This window comes from Drosophila montana, unplaced genomic scaffold, assembly GCF_035044405.1.
Source record: "Drosophila montana isolate Dmon_TW-CO22-7 unplaced genomic scaffold, ASM3504440v1 contig_2192_1, whole genome shotgun sequence".
In the NCBI taxonomy this organism is placed as follows: Eukaryota; Metazoa; Arthropoda; class Insecta; order Diptera; family Drosophilidae; genus Drosophila; species Drosophila montana.
This window is the reverse complement of record NW_026997087.1, coordinates 502,886-521,233: the sequence shown is the minus strand read 5'-3', so window position 1 is coordinate 521,233 and position 18,348 is coordinate 502,886. Positions and strand designations below refer to the sequence as shown.

The 18,348-nt window shown below is 39.6% G+C and overlaps 2 protein-coding genes across 4 annotated transcripts in view; both read left to right on the top strand.

The window, feature by feature from the left end:
* The first annotated feature begins 466 nt into the window (after positions 1 to 466).
* Positions 467 to 7,907, top strand: Tmem214 (Transmembrane protein 214). 3 transcript variants are annotated; one of them, XM_064681200.1, is made up of 8 exons: positions 467 to 664; positions 732 to 1,078; positions 1,898 to 2,509; positions 3,021 to 3,222; positions 3,277 to 3,422; positions 5,340 to 5,753; positions 5,909 to 6,027; positions 7,018 to 7,907. In XM_064681200.1, the coding sequence occupies exons 1-8, from the start codon at positions 535 to 537 to the stop codon at positions 7,130 to 7,132; spliced, it is 2,085 nt and encodes a 694-aa protein (XP_064537270.1). In that variant the 5' UTR covers positions 467 to 534; the 3' UTR covers positions 7,133 to 7,907. The 3 variants fall into 3 exon arrangements, with proteins under 3 accessions (XP_064537270.1, XP_064537271.1, XP_064537272.1); XM_064681201.1 differs by lacking the exons at positions 467 to 664; positions 732 to 1,078; positions 1,898 to 2,509; positions 3,021 to 3,222; positions 3,277 to 3,422 and adding exons at positions 3,696 to 3,714; positions 5,095 to 5,214; XM_064681202.1 differs by lacking the exons at positions 467 to 664; positions 732 to 1,078; positions 1,898 to 2,509; positions 3,021 to 3,222; positions 3,277 to 3,422 and adding an exon at positions 4,998 to 5,214.
* A 1,893-nt stretch (positions 7,908 to 9,800) lies between these two features.
* The window catches only part of dpr2 (defective proboscis extension response 2), a 90,605-nt gene continuing 82,057 nt past the window's right edge, over positions 9,801 to 18,348 (top strand). Inside the window, exons 1-2 of the mRNA XM_064681206.1 lie at positions 9,801 to 10,455; positions 17,667 to 18,081. Of these exons, the coding sequence (XP_064537276.1) occupies positions 17,883 to 18,081 (199 nt within the window). The 5' untranslated portion in view covers positions 9,801 to 10,455; positions 17,667 to 17,882. The remainder of the gene's footprint in view (positions 10,456 to 17,666; positions 18,082 to 18,348) is intronic.

Below are 18,348 nucleotides of genomic sequence, written 5' to 3'. Positions count from 1 at the left end.
GACTGTTAACTTAACAGATGCGAAGAGACTAACAGTTTGCAAGTGAGAAACTTTCGCTGGCTACTGTATAATTCAAATATAATAGAAATTTGCGAAATGTAAGGTTATTTGAGTTGAATGCAATAATCTGTTGTAATTTTACTAATGTTTTAAATTGGCAAATGCAGTTGTGAAAAAGCAACAGTCCGTTAACAAAAATTCAAATGGCGGATAATGTCATTACTGTGACCAAAGTGGTTGACACTAAAAATACTGAACATTGAAATAAAAATGAGGGGCAATTATGGCCGCTCTTAGTCTGTTATGATAACATGGTGAGAGACAACATTGTGAGCGGCTGCTGTTAACTCACGTTCACGCTCACCTAGTGAGAGCGCTATAAAGAGCGCAATGGCAGTGTTGGCAAGCGTGTACTGAAATTAGTATGCAGCTTGATATTTCGAGTATTTATTTGTTTTCCCACACAGCCGGTCGGACATAGCTTCGTTGCACTCGTTAATTAACGCATTAATTGAATTAAAATACATTACGAAAATGTCCGCTGCGTCCAATCAATGGGAAGTCGTGTCCAAATCGCGCAAACAAAAGAATCTGGAGAAGAAAGTCACCGCCCATACGGAACAGAAGCGAATTGCCGCCCAGCTGCCCAAGCTGGAAGAGCTCAGTAAGCGCGATTAGATTAGCTTAACAAGTGCAACACAATTAACCAGATAAATACTGTACTTTTCCAGTGCCAACGCAGCAATATCGCAACTTATTCGGCAGCAGCAGCAGCAGCAACAACAACTCCAATTCCAACAACAACAACAACAACAACAATAAATCGAATTCACCGGCAAAATCCACGTCGAGCGTTGCATCTGCCTCTTCCAAAGGTAAATCGCAATCGCCACGCAAAACAAATGCAAATGCGGCGAAATCAACTGCAGCGGAACCGGCGAAAAAGCAGCCAAAACCCGCGGCGAAAGCGAAATCCCTCGAACAGGCCATGAAGCAAATAACGATCGACGATTTCGCCGCACAGGTGGCACAGGTGAAAATCAGCTGCCCCGGCTCCGAGCTGCGCTGGCTGAGCAATGTAAGCAAAACGTTGATACAACTAAAATAATATAGAGCAGCAAAAATAGTCCGGCTTTGCACGGTCGAAAACGTCAAGAATGTTATCTGTGTGTGGCTTAGATCAGGGAAATACTCGCTCGTATGTAATGCTGAAATGTTTGTTGTTTTTGTTTTTTTTTTATCAATATGGAAACATTTTGTGCAAAATCAGACTAATTGAAATTAACTCTTCCTATAAACGATCGTCCTATAAAGTTTAAATATATAGTCTATATAGTACATCTGCGACGTATTTAAGCTTCAATCCGAAGATATTTATTTTTGTTTTCACTTATATTCCGCTGCGTGAATCTTGAGAATCTCCTATATTCTCTTCATTAGATAGGTATTTTTATAATAAGCAACTTTTTATCTTTAGTAATTATCGAAATTATTCCTTTCTTTTGTTAAATTTTTTTTTAAATTCAATAGCCAGTTTATTTGAATTATATTTATCATTCGATTAGTAAAATATTGTAAATCCGTTTGCGAATCGGTTCGATTCCAGCTATGATATAAACTAGCTCGATTCAGCTTCTCTCCTATCTCAAGAGTTTCTTTAAGATCAGCACGATCTATTTAGTCTCCATCTAATAATTGCCTTCCCTTTATATGGTTCCATTATCTACGACTGCATTCTTATTTTCACTTATATTCCGCGGCGTGAATCTTGTGAAACTCGCATACTCTCCTTTCTCTTTATCGTTATTCATTATAGAATCTCCTTCACATGGTTTCTTTATTTTCGACTACATTCCTAAAAGAATTCCCTTTTCTTTAACATTTTTCCCTCTTGCAGATCGCCAGCTATTTGAATGGCGTCTTGTCCTACGACTGTGATCCGACTTTCTCCGGCCGGAGTGCTCAATATCCGAGCAATTTGGCCAGCTCCGGACTGAAAGAGGCCATCTTGGAGTTTCTGCGCAGCGTGGGCGAAACGAATCTGGAGTATTTCTTCTACTCGCTGCTGGACAGCATGGCCACAGAACTGAACAGCGGCCAGACCGTGGCCGGCTACAAGTTTGTCCTCCAGCTAATTGGCCAGAATTGGCCCAGCATTTGCTCCCACAACATGGCCAAGACGGCGCTGCTGCGCAACTCCTATCAGAATCGCAGCAACATCTGCCTCAGCATTCTGTGGGCCATCGGCCAGGGCGGCCATCAATCGCTTACGGAGGGCGTCAAGGTCTGGCAGAATCTGATGCTGCCCAACCTGGAGATGAAGAGCTTTACCAAATTCGTCGTCGAGCATATCGAGCGTGTCCTCAATGCGGCTGCCACACGCAAATCCGAAACCCTGCAGATCAATCAGCAGGAGTTCTTCGCCTGCTACAACGCGTTGAATGCCACCTACAACAACTTTGCCAAGGAGCTGCAGCAGAGTCTCAAGCGGAGCGCCACCCAGCTGCTGGTGAGTACCGATAACGATAACGATAACAATTACGATAACGATAACGAGTAGCTTAATTCCGATCACAAAGTTTTCTTTTTGATAGCCAACCTTTAAAGGTAACTGGTTTAATTTAAGCTTTGGTAATTCCCCCCTTCGATAAGCATTACGGCGAGTAGCGATAACGATAACAATACCGATAACGATAAGCTTAATTCCGATCACAGTTTCCTTTTTAACAGCAAACCTTAAAGGTTTACGGTTCAGTTTAACTTAATATTCGGCTAATTTTTTGGGTAACCGGTTTAATTTAAGATTTGATAATTCCTGCTTGATAACCCTAACGATAACGATAACAATAGCGATAACGATTAGCTTAATTCCGATCAGGAAGCAGTTTTTTTTTTAATAGCAAACCTTAAAGTTGTATGGTTCAGTTTATCTTTATATTCGGGTAACTGGTTTAATTTAAGCTTTGATGCTTGCCCCCTCGATAACCCTTTCGATAACGATAACGATTGTCTGCCCGCAGCAACTGTACATTGCCAGCCCCGTGAAGCAGGCGAACATTTTCCTAAAGCTGTTGCGCGAGATCGAGTCGAAAAAACAGCGCACGGAAATCGAGGGCTGCATTAGCTGTTTGCTGAGCAGCGGGGCGGAGGATTGTTTCAAGGTGTGGCGCATGAACTACAAGAAACAGCAGCTGTCCAGTTTGCTGCTTTTGCAGACAATTGGTAGGTTTTTTTTAACAGTCTTTCGGCATTATTTATAATTAATTTATTTGACAGACAACGATTGGACGGAGTCCACCAAGCAGCTGGCACAGTCGCCGGCATATCACACATTTCTGCAGGATGTGAAAAATCTAAACACCGAGCTGCAAACGGGCAAACGCAAAGATTTGTACGTAAACGAGCTGACAACGGTTTTGAAGGTAAGTTTGCAATACGCTTTTCCCCATTTGAATTTTAACTGTCAACTGTCGCCTTGCGTCAAACTCCACACTGTTACGTTCTAAATCACAGCTGGTCACACGGACAGCTGTTTATTTGTCTGCGCAGCGTGTGAATGGCCAGACGCCATTGTGTACACGTTGCGTGCTGATTGTCAGTTTATTGCAAGTAGCTACACAACAAAAAAGTATTTTCCAACGCTTGTAGCATAATTCTGGCTAAAATATTCAAAAGCAATATAATTCCAATTGGAATTTGCTGATTGTGTTAAAAGTAATTCGCGCCATTAACAAGTCTGTTGCATTAAACGCGAAAAGCAAAGCAAAAAACGCTGACGTCGCCGTCGCTGCTTGCGTCGCATTTGCCGGGCGTTCAATAATTTCTCTTTTCTTAATTTGCAGCCCAAACTGCGATTAATTATACGCGTGTGCGTGCGTGCGTTTGTGTATGTGTGTGTGCCTGTAACTGTGTGTGCATGGCGTTGCCATGCGGCCCGACCACTTTTTGCCGCTAATTTATGTGTGCGTGCGTGTGTGTGTGTGCATTGCGCTTATCGCAGCCAGCAGCTCCATTAATTTATGATCATCTAGCGTCGCTTTCTGTTTGGGTGATGTGTTATAGCTGCGATTGGCTGTTCCCAGCACCCCCCCTCCTCTGCTCTGCTCCTGTATACCGTTGTTGATTGTGCGCAGCAGCAGAGCGCTGCTTGTGTCATTTCATTTTCAATTTTTTCGGCTCGAGATAACGATGCTCGCGCGATGCTGCTGCTGCTGCTGCTGCTGTCATGTTTGACCAATGCCCACGTCACATATGCCAGCGCAGCGGCAGAAGAAGAAGAAGCAGCAGCACAGACTAACAAGTTTTTTTTTTTTTTTTGGTACATGCCTGGCCATTTTCTTGCACGTGGCGTCGCTGTGATTTTCTGTTTTTCTTTTTTGCTCTTCAACCTGCTTCGTTGTCATTTTTCATGAGCAAATATATACATACATTTTTTTGACAGCAACTTTTCACCGCTGCAAAATCTGTCGGAAAAAAGTTCGCGGTGTGTACAGTTCATTCAACTTGTTTGATTATCAACTGTTGTTGTTGTTGTCCCGTTGGCCTCTATTACATGTACACATGTAAATGTGTGTGTGTGTGTATATGTAAATACATTGAAATGTATTCGCTTAACGCTTTTGACTTATGTTGTCTTATAGCAGTAACAAAGCTTATCAAATTTGCTCTCTCGCTCGCGCTCACTTTGCTGCTCAGCTGATGACGCGTCATCATATTTTGTGTGCCCTTGTGACGTATGCAGGCAGCCCGCCGTTGCGGTCGCCGTCGCTGCCGGCGCTGACGCTTTGCGCGCCGTTTTGCCCAACCCGCATTCGTGTTTGTGTCAAGCTGCGCGCCGCTTGCTACGTGCAAATTGTTTCTGCATTTTTTGTTCGTTTTTCGTTTTTTTGTTTCGTTTTCTTTAATTGCGACTTTCGCTGACCGTTTGACTTGTCTAAGCTCTTCTTTAATTGCGACGCGTTGACAACAGACTACTTGAAGCTTTTGCGAGCTTAATTGCATTTATTGTGTCTCTCGCTCGCGCGCGCATTACTTTTAACAGCAGCAACAAAACAACGAAACTCATTAACATATATTGCAAATTTTCAACTACAGCAGTTATTAAAATAATCGCAACTGCCAGAAGTTTATTTGAAATTTAAAATATACACAATTATGGCTCAGGTTAAACCGAAACAAAGCAAACAGGGCAAGCAAACGCCTGCCGCAAAGAAGGTAACAGCTCGCAAACACCCTCCCTCCCTCTCTGCCCCAAGCAGCATCTGTTAAAGCTTTAACCTATGACTTAACATGCTCTCCCTCCATCTCTCCATTTCGCTCTCTCTCTCTCTCCCACGCAGAACGTACAGGAGAAGAGCAGCGCACAACAGAAAAAGAACAAACAGAACGCGTCGCAGAAAAAGAAATGCGGCTGCTGCAAATGGACGCTGGGCAGCATTTTTATTGTTGCCCTGATTGCCGGCGCCCTCTACTACGACACCGAGACCAATGGCAAAGGTCTATTTGAGAAATCCGCCACCGGCAAAGTGTTGAAAAACGCCGGCATTTTGCCCCAGGTGCAGCGCGGCTGGTACGTCACAATGAGCTCCAGCGCCCGCGGCTACAAATGGGCCGAGCAGCATGTTCCGCCCTACGCCGAGCCGGCGATCAAGACCAGCTGCGACGTCTGGAAGGTCGCCCGCAACGCCTGCTGCAACGCTTACACGAACGGGCTGAACTTCTGGCGCTCCAAATGGCCCGCGGTCGCCAAGTTTGTGAGTAGCTGACATCATTCTTTTAACTTTTAACTGTTTTTTGATTTTGGAAAGTTATCTCAACTGCCAATCTCTTTTTTCTTGACCCAACCGGTTTGTCTCGCTTCTCACCTTTCGTTTTTCTCTCTCTCTCTCTCTCTCTCTCTGCCGCACAGATTGATCAATATGTGCCCAATTTCTCGCACAAACTGGAGGCCTTTGCTGCGGGCGCCAAGGACCTGGCCGCCAACAGCTACGACAAATCTGCCACGCTCATCAAGGAGAAGGTGCTGGTGTAAGTGCTCCTATATCATTCTTATCGAGCAATATATAAATGGAACAACTCAACTAGCTAGTCAGAGACGCTATCTTCGGCACGCCGAAGATTCAATACCCTTGCAGACCCAACCTTTACATAACACTCATAATGCTTTGCCCGTATCTAAGAAGCGTAGCGGAAACAGTTAATATATGTTAAAAAGTAAAGATATGTTAAAAAACAAAAGGTTTTTCATACAAGAACCTACTTTGTGACCGATTGTTCCTATGACAGCTATAGGATATAGACGTCCGATGTAAACAAGATGTTGCATAAATGCAGGGAGCATAGCGAAACTTTTAAATGTCGAGTTTGGTCAAGATATCTAGAAAAACAAAAAGGTTTCCCATAGAACAACTTATTTTTCGACAGATCGTTCCTACGGCCACTATATGATATAGTGTTCCGATCTTAATAGGATTTTGCATATATATGGGACGCATAGTAAAACTAATAAATGCCTGGTTAGGTCAACATATCTAGAAAAACAAAAAAGTTTTTCATATAAGAACCTAATTTTCGACCGATCGTTCCTATGGTTGCTATATGATATAGATGTCCGATCCAGCCGGTTCCGATATGTGTACTGCTTGCAACAGAAAGAGGAATGAATGCAAAGTTTCATGACAGACAGACAGACAGACATAGACGGGCATGGCTATATCAACTCGGCTGTTGATGCTGATCAACAAAATATATACATTATGGGGTGGGATATGTCCCATTTTATGCGTTACACATTTCAAGACAACATTACAATACCCTCTGCAAGGGTATAATAAGAAAGAATCGATTGTTATTTAATCTATAAACAAGATATTTAGACTTGGGCATTTCTTTGCAAGTTCGTGAACCGCAAAGAGAAACCCCTTTTGTATTAAGACGAACCTCAGCTCTGACTGTTCCCTCTATATATTGATACTTCCTTTGATCCTAACTGTTATTAATCGTGTTGAATTCTTGCAGTGGACGCTTCTCCCCGGAGAACATTAACCAGGCGCTGAACCAGACCCGCAATGCTGCGCTCGAGTACTACAATCAGTTTCACAAAAAGGTCGACGCGTATGCCAAGCTCAAATGATTCTAAGCGTCCGGCACGTTTAGCAACATACACTACAACAACAACAACAGCAACAACAGCAACACCATCAGCAGCAACACCATCAGCAACAACAACAACTCAAACAACGCATCATAGTCAAAGCAATTTATAGCGAAAACCCATTTAAATGCAATCTTTTTCGGCAAAAACAAAATATATATATATATTTATATTTATATTGTAAGTAACAGCAATGGTACCCCCGCCCAACCGCAATCCCTCCCCTCCTCCTCCCCCCTCTCTCGCGGTAAACACACTCATTATGCACATGTTTTGAGGGGGGGGGGGGGTTCGGGGGCGTACTTTGCTGTGCTTATCTAAAATTATAATTATACACACATTTACAATTAGTAAATTAAACACATAATCAGCATTTAGTTGTAAAGTGAAAAAAACAAAAAAAAAAAAACTAAACAAAAAAAAGAATTGTATATCTTGTAAATGAGCTCGCGAGCATTTTTTGTACATTTTTCCACGTTTCGGGAAGAAAGAAAAATAATAATAACTGAGTATTTTGTGTTTAAAAACGCGTCGCGAGTTTCGATCCACGCAATAAATAAATCATTTTGTGCATTTTTAAATTGTTTTTTAAGCAAAAACATTTTTCAAAAATTTTCCAATTGCATTTTTTTGGGCGCGCAACGAAATTAAATTAAGCAACAAACAACTAAACATTTCCAATTGCATTTCAGAGCAGCAAAAAAACGAGCAGCATATAAATAAATAAATAAAATTAAAAGAATTTAGCTACTTAGATATTTAAAGGTTTCTTTTTTAATATTTATCGTATGTAGTTATTGTGTGCATGGGAATTTTAAGCGTTTTCTCAGTAAAAGACTTTCAGTGTGCTTAGTCAGTTATATATATAAATCAATTTTTTCAATTGCGATTCAATCTTCAATTCCATTTGTAATTCTAACATAATGAAGGATTTTTGCATAAATAAACAAAGTTGAAGTGAAACAAATTACGATGTTATAAATTTCATGAAATGTAAATGTTAACTTTTGGCAGTCTGCTATTACTTTAACGGGGACTGTTATTTAACAGTGTACAGATTGGGACATTTTAGTACGCTGTTGGGATAAGTTTAGCAGTGTCCTATGGGGTAACAGATTCATGGGATGCTCACAGCGCATGTTAGATATACTAAAACGGGGCAGCCAACAATAACAGTCCGTTAATTTCCCTCTGGGTATACGTCAAACAGTGGTACTTAATTTCCTTTTGGGTATACAGTAAACAGAGGTACTTTATACATTTGATGGTACACTGTATTTCATTGTTAGCAAATGGTACAGTTTATTGCTTTTCCCCTACAAAAATTGTCCAAATATTTAGTTTCAAGACACTTCCATCTAGGAAGTGTAAATATTAAAACATTTTAGATTAACACTTAAAAACTGGTAAAAAGAAATTTACTTCAATTCCTGCTTTTAAAAATGGAATAGTTTTATAGAAAACAGAAGTGGGTATATCCCGGCGTCGGATGAGATTTGATCGAGCTATGGGGTGGGAAATTTTTACCTAGGTCTCTTTAGGATGTTTGAGGATACCATTTTCACTTGAATTTCGACCAAAAATAATGTTGCGAGATTTAGATGCCAAACTGATCTAGAGGTCAAACTTTGATCAAAAAGCCAAACCTCGTGAAAATCGGATGAGATTTGACCGAGTTATGGGGGTGGAAAATATTGACCTATGTCTATATAGGATATTTCAGGGGAACCATTTTCACATGAATTTCGACCAAAAATAATGTTGGCAGATTTGGATGCCAAATTGTTCTAGAGGTCAAGTAATGAACAAAAAGCCAAAGCTAATGAAAATCGGATGAGTTTTGACCGAGTTATGGAGGTGTGAAATTTCGACCTATGTCAATATAAGATATTTTTCACAGATTTGGATGCCAAATTGTTCTAGAGGTCAAATAATGAACAAAAAGACAAAGCTAATGAAAATCGGATGAGTTTTGACCGAGTTATGGAGGTGGGAAATTTCGACCTATGTCTATATAGGATGTTTGAGGATACCATTTGTTCCATTCGTTTGGTTACTCTTCTAGGCATAGAAATCGCCTACTCTTAAAGCAACGCAAACTTCGTTAAGTCTACTCAGACACTACTTTTTGAAACACTTAAAATGTTATAACATCCTATGAAAAATGAAATATTACCTTAACATATCCGAAATACGTTGGTAACAGCAGGTAAAGATTCTTAGACAAATGTTGAGCTAACGATGTACAAATAATGTTTATATATAATATTTCCCTAATGTCTAGAAAATGTGAAGATCAAATATCTCAAGATTAGCAGAACTTTTGCAAAGAAGCATAACTTGCGTAAACAGTTAACCGAACAGTTATGTTGTCCATGATATTAACAGCAGCTCATAATTTAACGGCTTCTAAGAACGGACTATACACGTTTAACATTAGCACGCCCTTTAATAGGATAACATACTGAGGGAAGTAACAGTTTGACGCATTAACAGCATTCTTGCTAGAATCCACAGAAAGGTACTTTCTTACACAGTGCTACTTTTAACATAATGGTACCGGCCATGTGTTAACAGCGGCAGCCCAGTAGTTATTAATGCAACATAACAGATTAAATAACAGAATGCTTGCTTGCGTGCTGTTATTAACAGAATCTAGTGCGGACCCAAACCAAAAGTTACCTAAGGCAATTTTAACAGCAGCTGCTCTGCAGTCAACTACATCTATGTCTACCCCTGTTTGAATTCGCCGCAAGCGATTTTTTCGGAGTTGCCGAACACTGCCGCTGCTTTGGGTGGCAGCCTGCCGACTTCGGGTTGGTTGAAACATGAATTCGGCAAGAAACGTGGAAAAGCTTTGGGATTTCGTGCAGTCTGAAACGAATGTTAATTCGCGTCGCACGTGTTTCGGATGCAGCGCGTCTCGTTGTGGTTCGCAGTGTCGTCTCGGTACGCCGTGCGCTACGTCCTTTCGCGGCGAGCCTGAGACTGAATGCATTTTTGATCGGCAGAAGCCGCCGCCGCCTCCTCCGTCGTCGTTGTCGCAGTCAGCGTCGCTGCCACCGCAAAAGGCCAAGCGAAAGTGCAAGCAAAGCGTTCAAATTGATGCCAAGTGAAAGTTGTATATTAAATTTTTAGTTGTGCAACACGTACAAACGTGTCGCGAAACAGTGTGACCAACTGTGTTTGTGAGTGTTCAATTAAATAAAGCGCCCAATAACAGCTGCTTCGACAAGGCGCTGCAGCTCGCTGCCACAACAATGGACATTTAAGGCTACTCGGGATCTCTAAATAAATTCCATGTAAGTAATTTACATTACAGTGAAACTCTAAAAACGAACAGCTGCTATTGTTTTATAGGACGAATGCTGTTTTATTGTTATTTTTTGCTAGGCAAACACTTTTTTTTATGGAAAAACTATTTCTGAGGTTTCAAAAGACTCGACTATTTGAGTTTGGCACATTTTAATTAATGCTTTCCTGGCTTCTGTTTCTGTGTCCGTTTAAGAGAGGTTTCTTTGTATATGTCATGGGTAAACACCTGACTATGGTAACTCGATTCGTAAGCATTGCAATTGCTCGAGAGAGAGAGAGAGAGAGAGAGAGAGAGACAAATTATTTTTATGTTTCGCCCTACTATGCGATTCTCATGAATTCAAAAAAGCCTTACAGGCTGGCATACAGTGCTAGGCACTTGACTATTGTAACTCGATTCGTCAGCATTGCAATGGCTCCCCCTTAGAGAGGGAGAGAGAAAGAGAGTGGGAGAGGGAGGGAGACTGAGTGAGTGCGTGAGAACCACAGCACGTACACGGCTCATTTGACTTGCAACTATGCAACGCCCCCCTCCCACTTGCTGCATATCCTGCAGACACCTGACCTACCCCCATTTTCACATATAAATCAAAGTAAAATATTTATTTCACATCGGAAATGAAGTCAGACAAGCGACGTGATTTAATGCTAATCGAAAATGCATTTGTTACAACTTTGGTTTTTGCAATTTTGCGCTTCAAAAAAAGAAAGTACTACAGATATATGTATATATATATATATATATATATAGTTGAGTTGGGTTGTTTGCGTGGATCTTTTGGCAACTTAGTCTCAAATGCACGACAGCTGAAAAGTTGAGGGGGTGAGGGGGGGGGGGGGGGGGGCGACCAGCCACATTTCGCTGTCTGCTTCCGTTTGGCTTCGTGTTTTCTTTTTTCCGCATCGAACTTCACGTTGGGATTGAAAGTTTCCTCAAGTTACTTTTAACTTATCTGCTTTTGATTTCGTTCGGTGTTTGCTGTGTGTGTGTGTGTGTGTGTGTGTGTTGTTTTGGTATTTGCTTTTAGAGCCAATCGGCAGTATCCTTGATGAGCACGTGTTCATGTCCCTCGCCTGGACAAGTGAGCAGCTCCCGTTCGCTGAGTGATTTGTGTTGATACTGTCGAGACTTTTTCAGGGAGTGACAAATGATGTTTAACATTCGTGTTAAGGGTTTCTTTCTCTTTTTTTTTATCCACCAATTGACTGACATTTTTTTACCCACTTTTCTGACAGCCAATCTCGGTTTGGAGAACTAATCTAAATAGCTGCGGTTGATAGAAAGCTGCGAGCGATTTCTTTAAAGAAGCCTTTGTATGAATGTAGAAAATTGTTAAACTACGTTTAAAGTTATTCGATTACGTTGTTTTAGAATTATTTATAACTAGACGAAATTATTTTAGGGTTTGAACCGGCGATCTCCCAATTGCTAGTCCAAAGCTCAGACATCTAATAGCCGTGGCAAATATTAACATTTTTTGAAAATCTTACATTTTTTACATATATAAAAAAATTTGGTTTCTAATGGGAAATATATGTAAGAAATGTTGACCGTGGAATTGGGCTATTATTCGTTTAACTTGTTTTTACATTATTTTTATTACTAAACGAAAAAACTTTTGGTTTGAACTGGCGATCTCTTGATTGCTGGTTCAACGCTCTGACATCTAAGCTACACAGACTCACGACGTTACGTTTATGAAGCACAATTTAGGGGATTTTCTTAAATGAACTTTGTTCTTCCAACTTGGAGAATTCTCCATAAACCAAAACCCCGTCCTGAAGCTCAATTTCGACTGAAAAAGAAGCTTCAGATAAAGTTTCAGCTTCATATTGGAATGTTTATCAATCAGATAATTCTCATATATAAATATAAAGTTTAAATATAATATAAATACATAGCTATCCCTTTCCCCTTTCCTTTGACTCAACTCTCTTAATGTTAGCTAGAAAAAACACCTACCGAAAAAAGTTCAAAAAAAGTTCAAAAAAAGTTCAACAAAATTGTAGTTAATAATTAAAAGTTCTTGGCCAATTAAATAGCAAACAATCGAGCTCAATAAGCCCCAAATTAAATTTCGAGCCACCATGTGATCCCTTTGTAGCCAAAGTGAAGCGAATTGAGTGCTTCAATCAATATGCTCGACACACACTTGACCTGTCTGAACTGCTCCGAGAGCTGCTTATTATACAGTGCCTCGGATTGTATGCATACACTCGCCAGCTAAGCCGCACATGAACAATAATCATCTGGGATTTGCGATTGTTGTTATTGCCTATGAAAATGCGAAAGGAAATCGTTTGTGTATTCCTAGAGAAATGTTTCCGCGCACAAAAGAGATTTTCGATTGATGTACGCTTCATGTCGTGATGTATATGTGATGTACAAATTGTAATTTATTTCTAAAAGGTGCTCAAGTCTTAAGCTGGTATTTTTTGTGGGCGTGGAACGTGAAAAGCCGCAAGCGGCGGAAATTGGCCACGAAAATCAGAGAGCAATGGAATTTGAAGTTGAGCACAACTTGCAACAATTTTCATCCGGTTAAAATGTCTCGTGGAATGCCAAGCCAAGGCGAGAGTCAAGTGAAAACATTTGGCAAGCCGCTGGCATTGTTCTTGTAAAGGATGCGGCGCCTGTTGAGAGAGAGAGAGAGAGAGAGAGGGAGGTATAGAGTGGAGCGGAGGCTAGCAATTAATTAGACGCCGCTGAAAACAATAACAAAAGATGAGCTTGTCGCTCATTAATCTTATGACCTCATAAACACCACAAAGGACACATGTCACGGGCCTCGAGTAGTTCGACATGCTGGCATGGACAAGGCACAGCACAGCTCAACGGACTCGCCGTTCGTTACCTCTCACGTGCCTTGAATTCAATTCGGGTTTTATTTCACTTTTTTCTGTCTCTTTCTAATGCCCTGTATTAATTGAAAATGGCCCAGCAGGGCATATACAGCCAGGGTAGCACGTATATAAGCTCAATTCGTGCTTATGTTAAATTTCCTTTTGATCAACAGTCGATCAAGCCCCATTTGAGCTAGTTTATGACTGGGAACAGGGTATCTAGTAGCCGTGCACGTTTAGCAACAGCAACTAAGTGACTTAAGACAGAAAATCGCGTATTTCAACCCATTTTGTGCTTATTTTAAATTTATTTTTGATCAACCATCGATCAAGCCCAATTTGAGCTAGTTAATGACTGTTAACAGGGTATCTACTAGTCGTGCACGCTCAGCAATAGCAACTGAGCGACTTAGAATAAAACATTGTGACAATAGAAACAAAACTTATTGAACACATTTGCTTACATGTTGCAACTGGCTACAGGGTATCTGCTAGTCGTGCAAGCTCAACTACAGCAACTACAAATTGTTTTAGAATAAAAGATTGTGACAATAAACATAGAAGTTATTTAAGAACACTTTTGCATATATGTTTGACATTACAGCAGGGTATCTGCCAGTCGTGCAATCCCAGCAACCGCAACTTAACATGCTTTTTTTTTTGCTGGTTAGCTTTTGTGGCTACCTGGCGCCAGACCGTTGTCCAGGTGATTAATGTGCAGACGTGGCTTGTTTAATTAACTTGTATTTACACACACACACACAGTTACACACACAGTTACACAGGCACTCAGCTGCACCCACACTCTCACACACTCACTCACACACGCACACACACAGTCATTTCTGGTCGAATGATACCCTAATGGCCAACACTTGTTAGCTGGAAGCGCAGAGATTTCAGTTGGGCTCGTCTGGGGTTTTGCTTATGGCAAACGAATAAAGGTCAGGGGATTGCGGATTGAAATGAGTGTAAATGAATACACTCACTTGACAGCCAGCGGCGATGTGTGAGTGCCGAATATGCTGTCTCACGTGCTAAGCAACTAATTTAATAAAGTGATTACAACCCTCATGAGTTGCTGTAATTATTAAAGCAGAAAAAAATGGATTGGGAAAGGGGAATGAATATGCATGAATAATGTGTATGAATAAAGAGTTATTCACTTGACAAGTATTCGTTAGCTAAAACATCTATAAATAGGGGCCAAATTTACAGATTAAGGAGTTACATGCCATGCATCAGGAGCCAGCCACACCCAAGGGCACAATTTTCGCACGGCACGCATTAATAATTCCCAACTGGTTCAAGCACGAACGAGAAACAACACTCGTTAAATAAATCGTGTGCCAAATATCGACAATCGCTTTGCCTAAAAGCGAAAATATATAAAAATGACCCGAAAAACCAAAAACTGTTGAGCTAAATTTGCATATTGATGACGCTCTCTTTGGAGGTCCTTTTACTTTGTTATAATTAAACCAAAGTTTGCTTAAACTTAATTTGGCTGCAACTTTTCGAAAATTTCATTAAATTAGCATCGAGCTGGGTCTAGCATAATTGAAGTCGACTTTAATAAAGATCCAACCGACAGTCGGGTCAGAGGGAAAGCTGTGCTATGCCCAGCTGGAAAATTGGGTATTACGATATGGCCAAGTATAATATATATATTTAATTAACTTTTGCCGTTTGAGTATGTCGAGATTTAAAAAAATTAATTTAAGGAATTTTCAATTTAAATATTTTGCTCATACTTAATTTATTATATTTATTTAATTTTTTTTTATTGATTTCAAAGTGAATATTCTCGTTTTTTGTTTAAATATTTGAACTGATTTTAATAAGCATTTTTGTATTTCTTTTGATGCTCTATTCAGACTAAAAGAAATGGCATATTTGTTCGTGTAAAGAAGCTCAGGTATCAAGAGACATAGTTTGACAGCCTCTGCCTAAGCACTACAGTTTTAGAGTCACCACGAATTAGATCTTTGCTTTAAACTTTCAACTTTAAACTAATTGTAATTTCTGTCAAGCTTGTTTTGCGATCAGCACGAAAGTGATTTTATTCTTCGTCTTCATAATTACTGTTCAGCGCAACTCTGCGTTAATGCTGTTACATTTTATGTTAATTACAACTATGTTATTTGCTATGTTAGACTTTCTGTTATGTATTTGTCATAACAGAAAGTATGCCAAACGACTGTAGAAAATAATAACTGCAGTTTCGTTTAAATCGCCAATTATATGAGCTTTAAATATGGAGTACTTATTAATTTATTATTTCTGAAATTAGAATGTGATTTGAGCCTAGATTTAACTATCCCACATATATTATGCTGTTTGCATAAACTTAGAAGCTCTCACAATTGTCCGATAGTATTTATAGCATATTAATACTTGGTCTAGGGTATTGCTTAGTCGAGCATAGCTTACTTGCTGCTGGGTCAATGTTTATGCTGCCCACATATTTTCGGCATGAAGGTCTGAACATATACTTTTTTTCTGTTAAATAATTATGTATTTCTTTACTTTCGGCCGTTATCTGTTTTTGTAACATGCCAACGACAACAACTGCATAAATATTAACAAAGCACGACACACAGATACACACACACACACACACACACGCGCGCACATAGCATAGTTTTTCCAAAAATATGCTAGAGTCTGCGAGTGTGTGTGTCGGGTGCAAAGTTCGTGGCTGGGTTCAAAGGGGTTTTCACACATTGATTACTCAGCCTCGTAAACACGAAATGACCGAAAATCCAATTAAAATGTTAATTTTTGCATAAACAATAACAAACAATGAACATTTTCTGCTTGCTGCATTAATTTACAGCATCAACACAGGAGCGCAAATCCGGGCCAAACTACAAGCTGACCAAACCGTATCCCATTTTACACACAACGACCACACACTCACACTCACACACACACACACACACACACACACACTGAGACAATCACGGCCTTTAAATGCTTACATATAACCAATTGCGGCTCTCTACCTCCCCCTCTCTTCCTCTCACTCTCGCTCTCTCCCTCGCTGGGCTGTTATAATTGTTGTTGTTATTGTTTAATGAGCTGTTTGGGCATTGGCCGCCAATCAAACAATGCGCCAAGTGGATATGAAATTAACACGAGCCAGCTGCGGCAATGCCAAACAGTTAATTGTTATTTGAGCAGTAACGGTAATTTGTAATCGGTAATCGGTAATCGGTAATCGGTAATCGGTGAACGGTAAACGAGACAAGAGCTCAGAAACTTAAAAATGCAAAACAGATTACATTGCATTCCATTGAAGAATGTTTTTATTGTTAATGTTATTAGTAATCAAATTATTATGATTAACAATTAATATTATTTATTATTGATATAATTGTTGTTGTTAATTTTATTAAAATTATTTACTTTTAATAAATAAAGAGCGGGCGACTCTAATGATATATTTTTAATTTAATTTATTATCAATAGAATTATTATTAATATTCAGTTTGCTGAATATATAAATATGAAAAGGTCGCCAAAACCAGAATTAAATGTTATTATTATTATTTTTTTTATTATTCTTGGTATTATTATTATTCAAGAAAGAAATAGAGAGAGAATAGTCGACTCCAATGAACTTGATTGTTAATTAGACTTTTGATATATAAGACATATAATCAGTGCATGCAAGGATGTAAGGCTTATTTGAATTCATGAGAATCGCATAGTAGGGCGATATCTAAAAATACTTTTTCTGTGGTGAGTAATGAACACACAAATGTACAACCAAGCCAACACATGGGCATACAATAAAAAAGAGAAGAAAGAAAGTCATTTTTATAGAATACCAGAATCATTTTGATCTCTGAATAATGAGTATAGTTAATTTTGTGGTATTCATCTTTATACTCGTTTCATTAGTTATATTTCATTAGTTTAAACTTTCATCAATGAGTTTAATTAGTTTTGTGATTATTATATTTATATACATAAAATCCGACGTATATAATTAGCTTAAGCTTTCAGCAGACAATTGTTTAAGCCGAGAGCTAAGAAATATTTATTTAAGTATTTGTGGAATTAGTTAAGCGTAACAATGATTAGTTAAACGGACAGCAAATATCACGGCAAATGTCAACTCTGACAAATTTATGTGTGTACAATTAAGTGTCGCCCAAGTTATTTTAATTACTGCCATTTTCTTGTTAAAATAATTAAAATGAATATTAAAATGACAGAGGAAGAAACTTAAGCTGAAAGTTTCCATAGCATACTTTTGTGCTGGGAAATTTGATGCTGATGCTGAAATGTGTTGAATTAATTAGTTAAAGTGATTGTTTATTCTTGGTCTACTCTCCAATTGCAGTGCGACGCTCAGCTGCTGGCAGCTGCTGGCAAATCATGCGTAACTAAACCAGTGCAAATCGAGAGCCGTAGCCAGGACCAACAGAACAGAATAACAAGAAGAGCTGGGCATTAGACTAATTCATCAAATGCCTCTAATCAAGCGCCAGTGAAACAATAAGGACAAATAATTAAAGCAAACAAGTGCCGGGTGCCGGTTGCGACTGCAGCAAGGATCATGGCCAGGCTGGCCAAGTGTGTTAAGCTGCTGCTGCTGCTGCTGGCTCTGCTGCAGACCATGATAAATGCAACAACGATGAAGGCAACTTTAATTGCAGTTGCAACTGCAGCTGCAGCTGCAGCAACGGCCACTGCAACTGCCACAGCCACAGCGACTGCAACTGAGGGACAGCCCGAGGGGAGCATTAAGTCAATATGTAAGTACACAGCCACACACATATCCTTTATATATATCCATTTATATATACACATTTTATACATATATATGTATATATATATATATATTTGACTTTCATTTGTCCGTGTTTGCCTTTGTCGGCAGGTTCTTGCGTTTATTTCCATAAGCAGGCAACATGTTGTGGCAGCTGCCTGATTAATCCTTTAACTACTTGCAACCGCCTGCAGCCAGCCATAATGGATATTATCAACATTAGTTTAGCCTGCTGTTTGATTTAATTACTTAT

What these genes read in the sequence shown, in the direction of transcription:
- Tmem214 (XM_064681200.1), top strand. Translation starts at nt 535, where the DNA reads ATGTCCGCTGCGTCCAATCAATGGGAAGTCGTGTCCAAATCGCGCAAA. An exon ending in GCTGCTTTTGCAGACAATTG is followed by an intron (nt 3,223 to 3,276) that starts GTAGGTTTTTTT and finishes TTTATTTGACAG; the next exon opens with ACAACGATTGGACGGAGTCC. An exon ending in AGCTGACAACGGTTTTGAAG is followed by an intron (nt 3,423 to 5,339) that starts GTAAGTTTGCAA and finishes TCTCCCACGCAG; the next exon opens with AACGTACAGGAGAAGAGCAG.